This window comes from Rana temporaria, chromosome 2 (assembly GCF_905171775.1).
Source record: "Rana temporaria chromosome 2, aRanTem1.1, whole genome shotgun sequence".
Lineage (NCBI taxonomy): Eukaryota > Metazoa > Chordata > Amphibia > Anura > Ranidae > Rana > Rana temporaria.
This window is the reverse complement of record NC_053490.1, coordinates 66,173,132-66,191,096: the sequence shown is the minus strand read 5'-3', so window position 1 is coordinate 66,191,096 and position 17,965 is coordinate 66,173,132. Positions and strand designations below refer to the sequence as shown.

The following is a 17,965-nucleotide window of genomic DNA, read 5'->3' as shown; positions in this document are numbered from 1 at the left end:
ACATATATATCTTTTTAATAGGAAAGAATGGTGGTGACAAGTGACACAGCATAGCAGATTGAATTTTGTGTTAAAAATAGGATTTTTATAACAGCTTACCTGTAAAATCCTTTTCTTGAAGTACATCACGGGACACAGAGAAGCATAGTAATTACTATGTGGGTTATAGAGAGTACCTTCAGGTGTGGACACTGGCACGCCCTTAAGGCAAGAAGTTCCCTCCCCTATATAACCCCTCCCATACCGGGAGTACCCTAAGTTTTGTAGCAAGCAATAAGTGTCCCAAATACCCCAAAAAAGAGGGGCGGGTGCTCTGTGTCCCGTGATGTACTTCAAGAAAAGGATTTTACAGGTAAGCTGTTATAAAAATCCTATTTTCTTTATCGTACATCACGGGACACAGAGAAGCATAGTAATTACTATGTGGGACGTCCTAAAGCAATGCTATGAGGGGAGGGAGACCCCAAGAAATAAGCCGGGCGCCATCAGACATGAGGAATCAAACTGCAGCCTGCAGCACACTGCGCCCAAAGGCGCTCTCCTCATTCTTTCTTATGTCCAATTGATAAAATTTAGTGAAAGTATGGACAGACGACCATGTCGCGGCCTTGCAGACTTGAGCCATGGAGGCTTGATGATGCACTGCCCAGGAAGTACCCACCGCTCTAGTGGAATGTGCTTTAACCTTAAACGGGGGAACCTTTCCCCTCAAGCCATAGGCTTGAGTAATGACCTGCCGAATCCATTTGGAGATAGTGGACTTCGACGCTGCCTGCCCACATCTGGGACCTTCTGGCAGGATAAACAATGTATCAGTTTTCCGGACCTGAGCAGTAGCCTTAAGATAGATCTTAACTGCTCTTAATACGTCTAGCGTATGCAAAGACTTCTCCCTTGCAGAACTAGGTTCTGAGAAAAAAGAAGGGAGAACAAGATCCTGATTCAAATGAAATTTTGAAACAACTTTAGGTAGGAAAGCCGGGTGGGGCCGTAGGACCACTCTATCCTTATGGAATATAAGGTACGGTTCCTTACAAGATAAGGCCGCCAACTCCGAAACCCTCCTAGCGGAGGTTATGGCTACCAAAAATATCACCTTCCTGGTCAGAAGGACCAAAGGAATATGAGCCAAGGGCTCAAATGGTTGTTTCTGTAAGACAGAAAGGACCAGATTCAAATCCCATGGACACAAGGGAATCTTGACTGGTGGACTAAGCCGGATCACACCTTGCAAAAAGGTTTTGATCAGGGAATGTGTAGCTAGTGGCCTTTGGAAAAAAATCGATAAGGCCGAGATCTGGCCCTTAATGGTGCTTAGGGCCAACTTCATGTCTGCCCCTAACTGCAGAAACTCCAGAATTCTGCCAATGAGATACCTCCGGGGATGCCAACCCCTGGTCTCGCACCAGGCCACATAAGATTTCCAGACTCTGTAATAAATGAGTCTGGATGCCGGGTTTTCTGGCATTAATCAAAGTAGATACCACCGCATTAGAGAGACCCCTTTTCTTTAAGATATGGGACTCAATAGCCAAACCGTCAAATTGAGAGACGGTAAGGAAGGATGGAATATTGGCCCCTGGGACAATAGGTCCGGCCGAAGCGGAAGGGACCACGGTTGCCCCACGGACATCCTTACAATGTCCGCGAACCAGGCCCTTCTGGGCCACGCTGGAGCCACCAGAATCACTGGTCTTCCTTCCGACTTTACCCTGCGAAGAAGACGGGGTAATAGTTGCAGCGGAGGAAACGCATACATTAGGGAGAACTGGTCCCATGGGAACACCAGTGCATCCGTGCCGTAAGCAAGTGGATCCCTTGTCCGGGACAGAAAGTTGCCCACCCTTGCATTGAACCTCGATGCAAAGAGATCGACATCTGGTGTTCCCCACCTCTGACAAATGCTCTGGAAGATGTCGGGGTGAAGAGTCCATTCCCCCGGAAGCACCTGTTGGCGGCTTAGGTAGTCTGCTCGCCAATTGTCTATTCCCGGAATGAACACTGCAGATATGCATGGGACATATTTCTCTGCCCAGGTCATGATTCGATTCACCTCTCTTTGGGCTGCACGACTTCTTGTGCCCCCCTGGTGATTTATGTATGCCACGGCAGTGACATTGTCTGATTGAACCCTGACCGGAAGACCCTTCAACCTGTCTGACCAAGCTGACAGGGCTAGATAGACTGCTCGAATTTCCAGCAGATTTATGGGTAGAGACCTCTCGGAGGCTGACCATTTCCCCTGGAGAGACAAACCTCCCAGGACTGCACCCCAGCCTAGCAGACTGGCGTCCGTGGTCACAACCTGCCATGTCACGGGAACAAAGGACTTCCCCTTTAGCAGGTTCCGGGGAACCAGCCACCAACAAAGGCTCTGCCGGACTGACCGGGAGAGAGACATAGGGAGATCCAAGGCTTGAACCTTTTTGTTCCAAGCGGACAGAATGGCATGTTGAAGCTCCCTTGAGTGGAACTGCGCAAATGGAACGGCCTCGAACGAGGCTACCATCTTTCCCAGTAACCTCATACAGAGGCGAATGGGAGGCTGACGCTTTGCTTTGACTAGTTGAACTAGTTCTCTTAAAGCCTCGAACTTCCTTTGGGGCAGGAAGACCCTTTTTAGCTTTGTGTCTATGAGTAGACCCAAATATTCGAGCCTTTGCACAGGCATTAAGGCTGACTTGTCCAGGTTGAGAACCCAACCCATGGATTCCAGAAATTTTACGGTTCTGTGTACCGCTGAGTTTAGATCGGCCACTGACCGGTCTACCACCAATAGGTCGTCTAGATAGGCTACTATGGATATGCCTTGAGACCTTAGATAGGCTAACAGTGGAGCCAATACTTTCGTGAAAACACGAGGAGTGGTGGCCAGACCAAAAGGTAAGGCCACGAATTGGAAGTGGCGCTGATTTACCGCGAAGCGAAGCAGCTTCTGATGGTCGAGAAAGATAGGAACGTGCAAGTATGCGTCCTTTATATCGATGGACGCTAGTAGTTCCCCTCCTTGCAGGGAGGCCACCACTGACCTGATCGATTCCATCCGGAATGATTGGACCTTTAGGAACTTGTTTAAGGCATTGAGGTCCAGGATGGGTCTTACATCCCCGTTTGGTTTGGGGACAGTGAAGAGATTGGAATAAAACCCCAAACCTTGTTCTTCCACTAGCAGTTCTCTGATTACCCCTTGGGATAACAGATGATCTAAGGCCAATACTAAGGACCTTCTTTTGCCGAGGTCCTTTGGGACGTTCGAGGTTAAGAAGCGCGGTGGAGGAAATTCGCTCAACTCCAGCTTGTAGCCCCCGGAGACCGTAGAGAGGACCCACCTGTCTTGGATCCTGTCTAGCCAAGCCTCCGCAAACAGCTGAAGCCTTCCCCCCACCCGGCTGAGTGGGGGAGAACCTTCATAATGCTGACTTAGATGCTGGCTTGGCCTGTGGCTTACGGTTCCAAGGCTTTTTGGAAGCCTGAGGCTGGCCCTGTGGCTTCCCACCTGCATTGAATCGTCCAGGAGGCCGTCGGAACTGCCTGGTACCGGAAGTACTAGGGATAGGAGAGGAGGATCTCTTAAAGGAGGGGGAACCCCTAAACCTTTTCTTTACTGGCAACAGTGTACTTTTGCCACTGGAAATTTTCTGAATATAAGCGTCCAGATCTTCCCCAAACAAACGCTCTCCATGAAAGGGAAACCCCGCCAGTAATTTTTTACACGGGGCTTCAGCAGACCAGTTCTTCAGCCAGAGTAACCTGCACATATGAACTAGCGAGAGAGTGAGACGTGAGGACTGCTGAATGGAGTCCTTGATAGCATCTATGGCAAAACATAATGCTCTGGGAAACTCAGCCAAATTCTGGGCCTGTTGTGCCGGCAATTCCTTTAAGACCCCCTTAAACTGGTCTTTCAAGGCCTGGCAAATCCCAATAGCCGCAATTGCAGGCTGGGTTATTCCTCTCGCCGAAGCAAAAGAGGTTTTTAATAAAGTCTCTAATCTCTTGTCTGTCGGATCTTTGAATACCAGAACGTTGTCTACTGGACAGGTTAAAGATTTGTTTACGCAGGACACAGCTGCGTCAACCTTGGGGATGCCCCATTTTTTAGTGAATTGTTCCTCCATGGGGTATAAAACCGAAAACTTCTTAGGAGGAAGAAAATATCTATCTGGATGTTCCCAATCCTTGTAGATAAGCCCTTCCAGCAGGGGGTGAACCGGGAAGGAATAATTAGCTTGAGGAGCTTTTAAGGAGCCTAAAGATGAGACTGCACTTGAAGCTGGCTCTGAAAGTGGCAACTTGAAGGCCGAACGGACCATCTCAGTGAGGGACTGGACCAACAATTTTTCGGATTGTGACGCCGAAAAGGGTTCTCCCAAAGTGGAATCCTCAGAGTCCAATACTTCCAACTGACCTTCTGCCAGATCTCCAGAGGGTAAATCAACCTCTTCTGAGGATGCATGCCCCAAATCGAGGGACTCCTCAGAAGGAGAGGGGGACCTTGTGCGGTTTTCCCTTGAGAGAGAGGATGCAATCAAGGTCGCTAATCTCTGCTCCAGACCCCCCATAGCTGAGGCCAGAGCCTCCTGTGTCACAAAAACTGGAGCAGGTGGGACAAGGGCAGAACAGGCATCTGACAGCCCTGATGGTTCACCCTGGGCCTCCTTCAATTTATCAGGAGAGGAAGCAGCCGCAGGAGCATGCCCGAGATCCTCTGAGCCAGATGGCGATGCCTTTGCTTTTTTGCTTCTAGTCCCTGAGCCTTTAGCCATGATAAAGCTGAGGTACTCACAATAGTTGCAACTACTTGCGAACCTATAGACCAGCACTGACGCTGCTATTTGATGGTTGGCAAGGTGCAGAGCCCACTATGCGCCTTAAGCAGATGTCACTGTCCACCACCAGTACCAAATACTGAAAGTATGTGCACAAGATCTGTGTCCACCGTCAGCCAGAACCAGTTAGGTGGACTGGAGCATATAAGGACTAGGTGTAAATCACCTGACCTGCTCTGTCCTGTAATCTCAAGTCTCATAGAGAACAGCTGAGATAGACCCCCTGCGCGCATGCGCACGCGCGCGCCGCTGTTAGGCGTGCACCACGAGGCTACGCGCGCACATGTAGCCGCACGCGCGCACATGTCGTCACACGCATCTCACGGATCACGCCGCCCACATTCGTGCGCACCAAAGCAGCGTACAAAAAAGTTCATTTGCGCGCGCGTGCGCCTAAGACACATCAATGTCGCGCGCGCATGACGCTACGCGCTCATGCATGAGGATGGAACACCGCAGCTCCATGTGAGGACCAGGTAAGCCAAGTGAAGCCAAACATTTTGGACAACTTTTTCTGCTTTTAACCTGCACAGGAGGGGCTAACTACCTGACTAGAGATACCCCTCCTCCCCACAACACACAGGACCATATAGGAGAAGCACAGACAGATAGCTTAGGCAAACATAATGGCTCAAATAAAGGAAGGTTACTCCTAGGACCAAGTCCTGAAGCACCTTCACTTACCTGATCCAACGCTGCAGGACTCTGCATAAACAGACAGTCCAATCTTCACCCATCACGGAGAGCAGCGTCTGTAGACCTTCAGGGACCGGGGTCCATGGACAGGAACACCACACCCCTGGACCCATATCGCACCCTGTCAGTAGACTTTTGGTATTAGGAAATTGACCAAAGTACTGAATAACCAGGATCCAGCTCTCAAAGAGAAGCATTACAGGCCAAACCCCGTTCTTCTTAACCGGGGCCCGGGTACCGTCCACTTTGGCTCAGAAGCACTTTGGGCGGATCCGGATTTCATGGAGGCTTTTTACATCCAATATGGATCCCTCCAGTGGAGCTCCTTGGAGCACATGTTCACTCGTGACCAACACCTTAGACACTGGCAAAAAACTGAGGTACTCCCGGTATGGGAGGGGTTATATAGGGGAGGGAACTTCTTGCCTTAAGGGCGTGCCAGTGTCCACACCTGAAGGTACTCTCTATAACCCACATAGTAATTACTATGCTTCTCTGTGTCCCGTGATGTACGATAAAGAAAAGTATTTTCATCAACTCTATATTTTTTTTTTATGGTAATATTGGATACAGGGCAGACAGCAGATGAGCCGGATTCTCCTGGTAAACCCCCAGAAGATGGACCCATGCTTGTGGAGAAGATAACACATGTAGATGAAGACACTGTACTCCTTTATGGTGAGTTTAGAGTTTTAAAGCTGCACATAAATGTATTGCTTTGTCTTTCCCAAGTGTTAATAAACATGTACAGTATACACATATATACTGTGGGCCAGATTCACATAGAATTACGTTACGCTGCGGCGGCGTAACGTATCCTATTTACGTTACACCGCCGCAGGTTCACATCGTAAGTGCCTGATTCACAAAGCACTTACCTGTAAACTTGCGGCGGCGTAGCGTAAATCCACTCGGCGCAAGCCCGCCTAATTCAAATGGGGCGGGAACCATTTAAATTAGGCGCGTTCCCGCGCCGAGCGTACTGCGCATGTCGCAAGGACGTCATTGGTTTCGACGTTAACGTAAATGGCGTCCAGCGCCATTCACAGACGACTTACGCAAACGACGTGAAATTTAAAATTTCGACGCGGGAACGACGGCCATACTTAACATTGGTTACACCACCTAGAGGGCGGCCTTAGTTTTACGCGACGCTTCTCTACGGAAACGATTTAGAGCGACTGGCAAAGCGGACGTTCGTGAATCGGCGTAACTAGTCATTTGCATATTCTACGCCGACCGCAATGAAATCGCCACCTAGCGGCCGGCCTAGAATTGCAGCCTAAGATCCGACGGTGTAACACAGTTATACCTGTCGGATCTTAGGGCTATCTATGCGTAACTGATTCTATGAATCAGCCGCATAGATACGACAAACGTATCTCAGAGATATGACGGCGTAACAGGAGATACGCCGTCGTATCTCTTTTGTGAATCTGGCCCAGTATCTTTTTAACCATTTGCCAACTGTGCTATAGCCAAATGACGGCTACAGTGCGGCCAGACAGTTCTCGGAGGGGGGTCATATGATGTCCTCCCGTGATCATGCCAGCCAGACACGGCAGACAAGGCCGGTGCTTGGCTATTTTGCGCCCTAAGCAAGACCGGCTACTTGAAATTATGTCACGTTAAGTTGCGCCCTCATTGGCTGGAAGCGCCTGGCACCTGTCCTGGCACACTCCCGGCCACAGCCTAATCTTATTTGCGATCCAGGCTGGATGTGAACATCAACCTGTCTGGGTTGGGCTCACTCAAAGGCAGCACAGGTGACTGTGAGGCCCGGCCCTCACCCACTTGCACACAATGACAGGACTCACAGTCTTAGGATGGTGTGTGGCGCCGGCTGTGGCCACCGGGAACATGAATGATCGACCATTCCGCACACACAGGCAGAGCCGCGGAGTCTCGGGAAACTGGGTCGGCGTGCGCCCCAGATGGCTGCCTAGTTTGCTTAGCAGGAGCGCCGGCCCTGACTGCATATCACAGATTGAGGTAAAGAGCCAATCAGCGGCTCTTTACTACGTGATCAGCTGTGTGCAATCACAATGTAAACAGAAGCCGGTTATCGGCATTCCTTTCCTCACGCTGACAGCATGAGGAGAGCCGATAACCGACTTGTGTAAAAGGGACATGTACACTGATAATCACTGATTATCAGTACAGTCCGAACAGTGCCCACCAGTGCAACCTATCAGTGCCCATGAGTGCAGCCTCATTAGCGCACATCAGCAAAGGAGAAAAATCACTTCTTTGCAAAATGATATAACATACTTAACGGTTTTTAGTTTTTTTTTCAAAATTTCGGGTCTTTCGCTTGTTTAGCAATTTTTTTTAAAACCCAGTGATAATTAAATACTACAAAAAAAAGCTCTATTTGTGTGGGGGGGGGGGGGGGGGAATTATAAAAATGTCATATGGGTACTGTGACTGACCTTGCCGCTACAGTGACTTTTGGAGAGGACTGAATGCTAGCCTCTTGCCTTGCGATTATGGGCCCTGGCATTTGGGGGAACGGTGCTCTTTGTGAGCTGTATGCCGGGGGATCATTGAGGTGGTGTTACTTTGGATTCAGGTCCATGTCTCTCCAAGACACACAGACTCTGGGAATCCCCGGTATATGTCTTATTATAAATAGTGACTGATTCATAATGGTGGGACACATACTGTTAGATGCTAATGTCATCAACTCCAGCCACCTGTCTGTCTTTTGTCTGTTATAATATAAATGAGTCTAGTGTGGCTTCTCTTTCACCCATTGTTGATTGTGCTAATTAACCCTGCAATTGTATGAAGGAGTTCTGTGTTGATATGTATGATAATGTGTATTGTAGTTAGGGAGTCACATCAGCTTCTGTAAGGGGTTAGTTAATTAGATCATGTTACTTTATGTGTCAGGTTACCTCCTCTTTAACTGTATATACGACTTCTGAATTCTGGTTCTAATAAACTGTCTGATGTTTTACCCTACACTGAGCTACGACTAGTGAATGGGAAAGTAAAGGGATCTTGGATTATGTGGTACCGGACGAAGGAGCGATACGGCGGACAGACTCATCTTGAGTGCGGGGGTCTGTCACAGGTACAATGGTGCATGACCGCACAATTGACATTCAAATTGTGAGAGCGCTGAAAGCTGAAAGAGGGTAAAAGCAGAAAAGAGGGTAAAAGCCTTGGCAGAAAGAGGGTAAAAGTGCCCAGCAGGCAATTAGTTAATAAGAAAATAATTGTGGCATCAAGTAAGGAGGCATAACAGACAGAATTTTGTGTTGAGAAATTATTTGAGTTGATTCATTTAACACTTTATTATTCTTTATGGTAATAATAGATGCAGGGCAGACATCGGACAAGTCAGCTTCTCTTAGTGACCTCCAGGAAGATGGACCCATGCTTGTGGAGGAGATAACACACACAGATGAAGACATGGTACTCCTTTCTGGTGAGCCCCGAGTTTTCTATCTGCAAATAAATGTGTTGCTTGGCTTTCCCAAATGTTAATAAACATGTATACACTACTTTATATTTTGCACTGATGTCAGTTTATTTTTCTATGTTTGAGTGTATTGCCTAACGTTTATGAGCAGTTTGTCTGTTGTATTTTTATGTATGTTTTTCTGTTTGTTGGTTTGTCTTAAACCTAATAAAAATATCTTTTAAAAAAAAAAAAAACATGTATACACATATCATGAAACTTTAAAACACTGTTGCTCCAATATTCGAACAGCGCTGCATGAAAAATGGAGCAACAGTGGAATGCTGCTTTTTGTTTTTAAGTTTCCTGGTATTGATTTAACACAGGTGGCTGCTGTGAAATGAATTCATAATTTGTGCATTTATATTGGCTTTTTGATCATTTACAATTATTCCAAAGCGCAAGGTGAATTTAGGATTATTGGGCCAGATTCACGTAGGGCAGCGGCGGCATAACGTATCGTAGATACGTTACACCGCCACAATTTTTCATCGCAAGTGCCTGATTCACCAAGCACTTGCGATGAAAACCTACGCCGGCGGCCTCCGGCGCAAGGCGGGCCAATTTAAATGGGCGTGTGCCATTTAAATTAGGCGCGCTCCCGCGCCGGACCTACCGCGCATGCTCCGTTTCTGAACTCCCGCCGTGACGTAATTTTTTTCGAACGGCGACGCGCGTAGCGTAATTCCGTATTCCCAGACGGCTTACGCAAACAACGTTATTTTTTAAATTTCGACGCGGGAACGACGGCCATACTTTATACAGCAATACGATTGCTGTGTAAAGTTAAGGCACCAAAAAAAACGACTAACTTTGCGACGGGAAACTAGACTAGCGGCGACGTAGCGAACGCGAAAAACTGTCGGGAATCGCCGTAACTCCTAATTTGCATACCCGACGCTGGTTTACGACGCGAACTCCCCCCAGCGTCGGCCGCGGTATTGCATCTTAAGATCCGACAGTGTAAAACAATTACACCTGTCGGATCTTAGGGATATCTATGCGTAACTGATTCTATGAATCAGTCGCATAGATAGAAACAGAGATACGACGGCGTATCAGCAGATACGCTGTCGTATCTCCACTGTGAATCTGGCCCATTATGTATGTGTGTGTGTATATACATATATATATATTTTAATAAGAAAATAATTAGGCAAGTGAGAAAGCACAACAGACATAATGTCGTTTCCTTTAACACTTAATATTTTTTATGGTAATCATGGATGCAGGACAGACATCGGACAAGCCAGCTTCTTCTAGTGACCATGAGGAAAATGAATGCATGTCTGTGGAGGAGATAACACACACAGAGGAAGACACTGTAATCCGTTCTGGTGAGTTCAGATTTTCTGGGTGTCTTTAAAATGTGTTGCTTTTGGGCGTGGCAAGTGTTAACACACATGTACAGGGGTTGGACAAAAATATGAAAAAACTCCATGAATTGCAGTTGTAAAAGTGATGACATGTTTCACGTTATTATTATATAGGTTTTTTATAGTGCCAACAGTTTGCGCAGCGCTTGACAAAATAAAGGCAGACATTACAGTTACATTACAATTTGGTACAAGAGGAATCAGAGGGTCCTGCTCATTAGAGCTTACAATCTAAAAATGGAGGGTCAAGCGGAATTGATGTAACATTCTTTTACTTCCGCTGTGTGATGAGACACCTAGATAACCGGTGAGAAGCCTCACTTTCGTCCTTCACTGTGTGCGCTGCTAGTAATACGGAGTCATGTCAGAGCTTGCTGGGTTTCAAAGAGGGTAATTTGTTGGCGCCCACTTAGCTGGTAAATCTGTGACTGAAGTTACCAATTTATTTGTGGTGTTGCAAGGTACAGTATCAAAGGTTAAGACGGCATATACAATTCCTGGGAAAACGTCATTTGCGTGGCCAACATGGTCAACTGCCCGAACTGGCAGGACTGTGACCCAGATTTTTGCATGAAGAATTGTATCAGATTCCATTATCCACCATCCAAGATTCATTTTTGTAAATTCAGGCCGTCTTGGATGCCAAAGGCGGGCCAACACCATATTGGGTATTATTTTTGTTCTTTTACCATACTTGTTTCCACAATTTTGTCCAACCCATGTATACACATATATATATTTTTAATAGGAAAGAATGATGGTGGCAAGTAAGACGGCATAGCAGAAGGAATTTTGTGTTGAAAAGTATTTACATAAACTCTATTTAATGCTTATTTTGTTTTTATTTTATGGTAATAATAGATACAGGGCAGACAGGGAATAAGCCAACTTCTCCTGGTAAGCCCCCAGAAGATGGACCCATGCTTGTGGAAAACATACCACATGCAGGTGAAGACACTGTACTCCTTTATGGTGAGTTTAGAGTTTTACAGCTGCACATAAATGTATTGCTTTGGCTTTCCCAAGTGTTAATAAACATGTATACACACATACAGTATATATATATATATATATATATATATATATATATATATATATATGGCCCGGATTCACAGACACTGGCGCATATTTATGCCGCTGTAGCGTATCTCCTTTACGCTACGCCGACGCAGCACAGAGAGGCAAGCACTGAATTCACAAAGCAATTCCTCCCAAATCTGCGCTGGGTTTCTCAGGCGTAAGTCGGCGTAAGTGGAAGTGGGCGTGAGCCATGCTAATGAGGCGTGACCCCATGCAAATGATGGGCCGAGCGCCAGACAGATACGTATCGCCAACTGCGCATGCGCCGTCCCGTGGGCGCATCTCAGTGCGCATGCTCACAATCACGTCGGAACAACTGCCTAAGATACGGCGTGAACCTAACCTACGCCTAGTCATATTCACGTCCTATGTAAACTACGTATAATACGTCGGCTTGTGTTCCCTGGTGCAGCCCTTTGCATGGATGCTGCTGAGTTACACCTCCTTTATGGGGCATAACTTTACGCCGGACGTATGACTTTACGCGCACTGCGTCGGACGGACGTACGTTCGTGAATAGGTGTATCTCCCTCATTTGCATATGTGAATAGAAAATCAATAGGAGCGCCAAATACGTCCAGCGTAAATATACGCCCACTCTACGCCGGCGTAGGCAAGTTACCTCGGTCGGCTGAAGCCTATTTTCAGGCGTATCTTAGTTTCTGAGTCCGGGGCATAGATACGACGGCGCTTATTTGCACTTACGCGGCGTATCTCAAGATACGTCGGCGCAAGTGCTTTGTGAATCCGGGCCATTATATATATATATATATATATATATATATATATATATATATATATATTGTATCTTTTTAACCATTTGCCAACTATGCTTTAGCCAAATGATGGCTACAGCCGACCAGCCAGTTCTGGGAGGTGGTCATAGGACGTCCTCCCGTAATCGCGCCCGCCAGACTCTGCGGACAAGGCCGCCCATAAAATGTGTTGCTTCGGGCTTGCCAAGTGTTAATATACACATATATATATCTTTATTATAAAAAGAATAGCAGCAAGTAAATACAAGAATAAATGGGCATTAGTGGAGGAAGGCCAGGGCGAATGATTGGGCAATAGCACTGTTAGCTGACTGCCTCTCATTTATAAGTAAAGAAGCAGTTTACATGTATTGGTATATCATTAGATGTAGTATAAGGAAAAGCCACAATGCAGCTGAAATCGTACAAACTCATACCTGGTAGGTGAACATTCTGATATTGCCTAAGCCTAAGTAATCGGCGCACGGCCCTAGTAGTAGGACGTGTGGCTCCTGGTCCCAGACAGGCAGGGGTTCCTCTCCGTCGCCTCCGCTCGCTTCCAGCACCTTGCTGCCTTGCTGCCGTTTTCCCACCTGCAGCTTTTGGACTGACCAGCTCTCTCACTGGTAAGACTGGTAAGACTCTATCCCTGCTTCTCAGGTCTATCCCCCTGGAATCACTGAGAACCGTCCTTGTAAGGACAGCCACCCCAGCGATTCCAACTGTGGACACTGTGGACACTGCTTACTGCAACCCACATTGGTTCCCATACAACCACCCACGATCGCCCCGCATCTCGCACGTCTCTTGCACTGCGTGGGCGGCCGTTTTTCTCCGCATCCGCGCCAGGCCTGACTCTTTCGCGGCCGCCGTAATCAGGAAACACCGCGGCTTCAGCCGCGGCCTAGCGGCGCGCCGCAGCCAGGAACAAATGCGCTAGTCCTAGGAAAGAAACTCCCCCCCCCCCATATCCCTGGAGGACCCCGTCCTCCCGGGATTAGCAATCAGCAGTGTTTTTTTGCTTTTTAATAAAAGAAAAAGCTAACACTACCCAGACAAATCTGAGGCTTGGTACCCCCTCAGAACAGGGACACCCGTCGCCCTCCTCTCCTCCCTCTACCCTACGATACTTGGTCCAGGGCTTTGCAGCCGATCGCCCCTCAGGGATCAGGAAGGAATTTTTCCCCGTGACAGCATATTGGCTCAGCTCTGCCAGGGGTTTTTTCGCCTTCCTCCGGACCAAGATCAAGAGGAAGGACTCTATGAATCCTCCCTCCAATTATAACTTAAATCATCAACCCCCCCACAGTGACAGGCAATAATGGGTAATCTGCGTTACTCTGCGGACTCCATTCGTGATCTGAGACAATTCGCAACTACATTACCAGCCGTCACCAAAAAGGCCTTAAAAATAGACCAACTCTGGAGAGTCGATCGACGATCGATCATCAAAAAAAAAAAATTTTTTAACCACTTGACACAGCCAAAACACATATCATGTGTTTTGATTAATACAAGATCGGCAGTAAAACACCGATCAGAAATCCACGATTTCTTACTACAAAACGATCTAGACTGCCTCTTTATTACAGAAAGCTGGCTCTCAGACGACTGTAACACCATTCTCGATGAACTGGTGCCAGAAAACTATCACCTAATAACAGAAAACAGAATAGGGCAAAGAGGAGGAGGCCTTGCGGTGATCCATAAGAATCACATCGCAATCACTAAACCAGCCCTGCAAAATCCTCTTCCATTCATGGAAACCCTTACTCTTCAGCTCCAAACCTCCCCCCAGGAGACTGTTCACATTCTCCTCTGCTATAGGCCACCTGGGCCTAAATCGCAGTTTTTGCCATCATTAACGGAGTTTATATCCACTTATACCCTCAACAGCAAACATCTTTTGCTACTCGGGGATTTCAACCTGTGGGCTAACTCCACACAGGATCCCATTGCGGACGCCTGCATTGAGCACCTAGATAGATTAGGACTACAGCAACTTATATGCGGGCCCACTCATGCTTCAGGTCACACACTTGACCTAATTTTCAGACAAAATCTGGAAATAAGCATTCTAGAAAATGAACCATTGCCATGGACAGACCACCATGCAATCAAGTTCACAATCTCCAAAATCCCCCCAGTGTCAAAAGCACCAAAACCGGTGACAATACACTGGGCTAGGTCTCAGAAGAAGCTCCGCTCGGAACTCTTCAAATCTACCTTGAGAAACAAAATCAAAACAATCCATCCTCAGCAAACAGCCGCTGATACACTGGACGCCATAAACGCAGCCTTACTACACTCAGCCGACTTAGTAGCACCGAAACGCAAATTCGGTAGCCGCAGGAAAAAGTCTGGCTGGTATAACAACCAGCTATCGCTTCTGAAACAAGAACGCAGGAGGGCGGAAGCCGCCTGGAAAAGAAACCCTGCAGAGGATAATCTTATCTCCTACAGAGCAATAACAACACGATATCACAAAGAAATTTTCAAAGCCAAGAAACATCATTTTTCTATGGCAATTAACAGTTCCCTAAATCGCCCCCGCGAACTATTCAAAATAGTCACCCAGACCATGAATCCGGGATGTCTTGAAGTCCCCAACTCAGACACCCAAGAGTTCTGTAATGAACTATCGGATTTCTTCATTAGTAAAATTGAAAGAATCCGGGAAAGTATTCTGAAAAACAATACCCACCTCAATCCGGCTATCAATCAGCCACAAAATTCCCGCAGAAATTTTCTGCACTCGACAAAATTCACTCTGGAGCCTATTTCCAGCGACACCACAAAAAATATCATCGGTGCCTTGCGGAACAGCACATCGCCCAATGATATCATCCCTACTAAGCTGTTGAAGGATTGTGCCGACATTCTGGCACCACCCATCACACAGCTTATAAATCAATCTTTTAAGGAAGGCATAGTGCCATCCATGCTGAAAGAGGGCATAATCCAGCCCATCCTGAAAAAACCGAATCTGGATCCCAAGGACCCAATTCACCGCCGCCCCATAACAGGCCTAAACGTTCTCTCTAAGATAATGGAGAAAGTAGTGGTACAACAGCTGCAACAGCATCTAGATACCCACAACCTACTGGATCCATTACAATCAGGCTTCCGTCCCGGACACGGGACAGAAACGGCCTTACTTAAAATATGGGACAACGCCCTCGAGGCCGCAGACGAAGGAGAATCTTGTCTCCTAATTCTGCTGGACCTAAGCGCAGCCTTTGACACGGTAGATCACAAACTGTTACTGATGCGACTAGCTTCGGTAGCAGGAGTTGCAGAAGGTGATTTACCATGGTTTTCTTCCTTTCTTGAAAACCGTTCACAAACAGTTAAATTGGGTTCTTTCACGTCTGAGAGGCGCACGGTGTCATGTGGAGTCCCCCAAGGATCCCCCCTGTCACCGGTGCTTTTCAACATCTATCTGCGCCCTCTCTTTGATATTATCAGTAGCCAAGAACTACTTTATCACTCTTATGCAGACGATACGCAACTGTATTTTCGCATCTGCAACAAAAAGAATCATCATCCAAGTTTAGAGAAATGTCTTGCTTTGATTGACAACTGGATGACCAATAGCCATCTTAAACTCAACAGTTCTAAAACAGAACTCCTTGTGTTTCAGGCCAGCCGAAAGAGTCAAGTGGTAACAACTTGGACTCCACCGCCCATTCTGGGGCAAATCATCAACCCTAGCTCCAAAGTCAAAAGTCTCGGGGTCATCTTTGACACCTTCATGACAATGGACGCACAAATAGGGTCAGTAGTCAGCGGAGCGCACTATCTGTTGCGCCTACTACGCAGACTTATTCCATTTATCCCTAAAGAAGACGTAGCAGTCGTGGTGGGAACAATCATAAACTCCAGACTGGACTATGCCAACGCACTGTACCTCGGACTCCCAAAGTACCAAATCTCCCGCCTGCAAGTCGTACAGAATACGGCCGCCAGACTGGTGACTGGGAAAAAAAAATGGGAATCAATCTCACCTTCGCTGAGAACCCTTCACTGGCTGCCAGTAAAAGACAGAATTGCATTTAAAGCACTCTGCCTGACACATAAGTGCATCCATGGGAAGGCTCCGCAATATCTTTGCGACAAGATAGAACCTCACAATTCGAATCGCGTTTTGCGATCCACCGACCAAAATCTGGTCAGGATACCAAAAACTAAATACAAGTCCAAAGGAGAAAGAAGGTTTGCTTTCCAGGGTCCTAGACTATGGAACGCTTTACCAACCAGCATTCGGTTGGAGGAAAACCACCTGATTTTCAGAAGACGGATCAAAACTCTGCTCTTTTGAGGTCATGAGTCACAGACAACTAGCGCCCAGAAGCGATTCAGTTCGCATGTGTTGCGCTCTATAAATTTTTCATTCATTCATTCATTCATTCAAGCCCATGCATACATGGGAAACAATCAGCTTTGTATGGTTGTACGTACTTCTGGGGCTCATATTCAAAAATGTTTTTTACATTTCATAATAATAGACTAATGTTTACAGTCTTGTTTTATGCCACATGAGCATACAGAGGTTTAAAAAAATATCTCTTCTAAAAGTAATATACAAATAATAATTTTTCTATTTATAATGCTGAAAGATAATTCTTGGGGAATTTAGGCTAGCTAAATAAAAAGTTGCCGGTTTAGACCAGGGGTGTCAAGCTCATTTCATTGCGGGCCGCATCAGCATTATGGTTGCCCTCAAAGGGCCATTCTGTATCTGTAAGCCTAGATGTCCAGAGCAATCCCCCCACAGTCAGAAGTCAAGAGTCGCCCACCCGCCCTTACATCACAGTGCCACCCCCTTAACATGTGCTGCTACCGACAAGAAGCTGGCGGTGGAACTGGGAAGCAGAAAGTGCAGGGTCTGGAGGAGGACCAGAGGATGGCAGGAGTCAGCTGACGAAGTCTGCTGAATGATGAGACCGGGGAGGTGGAGACGAGGTGGTGCTGCGGCTACAAAGAGAGGCGTAAAATCTGTATTAGGAGTTCTCTTCTGTCTGCTTCCGACTGCCAAGACGGGGGGCAGGGAGGAGCCTCTCTGCAACTGTACAGAGAAGTGTAGGATTTGGTGGAGGAGTTTGGTCATCCTTTCTGCTGCTGACAAGGTAGGGACGGAGGCTAGGGATGTGCCACAGATGTAGGAGAGGTGCGAGGCCCACATGAAATGGCACAGAGGGCCAGATTCGGCCTGCGGGCCATGTGTTTGACACATGATTTAAACACTGAAAGATAATTCTGTGAAACATATCAAAAGTTTTGGAAAGGAAAATTTGAATTGTTAAATCTTCCTTTTGCAAAAATACACTGCCCACATGACACCGGCGTGGACAGCGGGCGGCCCTGCAACTTCCAGCGTGCGCCCAGAGGAGTAAGAGGGTGGGTGAATGAATGGAACCCCCCCCTCAGTGTGAGCTCGTAAACCGACAGGGAGGAGGAGTGGGCAACCCCCACAAAATGCCGGCGTGTGCCCGGAGGAGTGGGGGGGTGGATGGATGGACGGCCCCCCTCCCCCTCGTGCAGCAGCGTGCACCCGGAGAACAGGTGTGCTCCCCCTCGTGTGAGCCCGAAAGGAAGACTAGGGTGGAAAGCGGGTGGTGTTCGCACAGGGAGAACCGTGAGTGCCCGGAGGAGAGGGAGGACGGACGGCCCCCCTCTCACAGTGTATGCCCGGAGGAGCGGGAGGGTAGACGGCAGGGCCCCCCAGACAGTGTGAGCCCAGGTGGAGAAGCGGGCGGC

General features: G+C 47.4%; 1 protein-coding gene across 6 annotated transcripts in view; it reads left to right on the top strand.

Moving 5' to 3' along the window:
• Positions 1–17,965, top strand: part of LOC120929096 — a 197,712-nt gene that overhangs the window by 148,465 nt on the left and 31,282 nt on the right. For 5 of the 6 annotated variants that reach the window (XM_040340307.1, XM_040340309.1, XM_040340306.1 and 2 more), the window contains 4 exons: positions 6,099–6,203; positions 8,851–8,961; positions 10,227–10,331; positions 11,232–11,342. In XM_040340307.1, coding sequence (XP_040196241.1) covers positions 6,099–6,203; positions 8,851–8,961; positions 10,227–10,331; positions 11,232–11,342 — 432 coding nt within the window. The remainder of the gene's footprint in view (positions 1–6,098; positions 6,204–8,850; positions 8,962–10,226; positions 10,332–11,231; positions 11,343–17,965) is intronic. The other variant, XM_040340308.1, reaches the window with a different exon arrangement.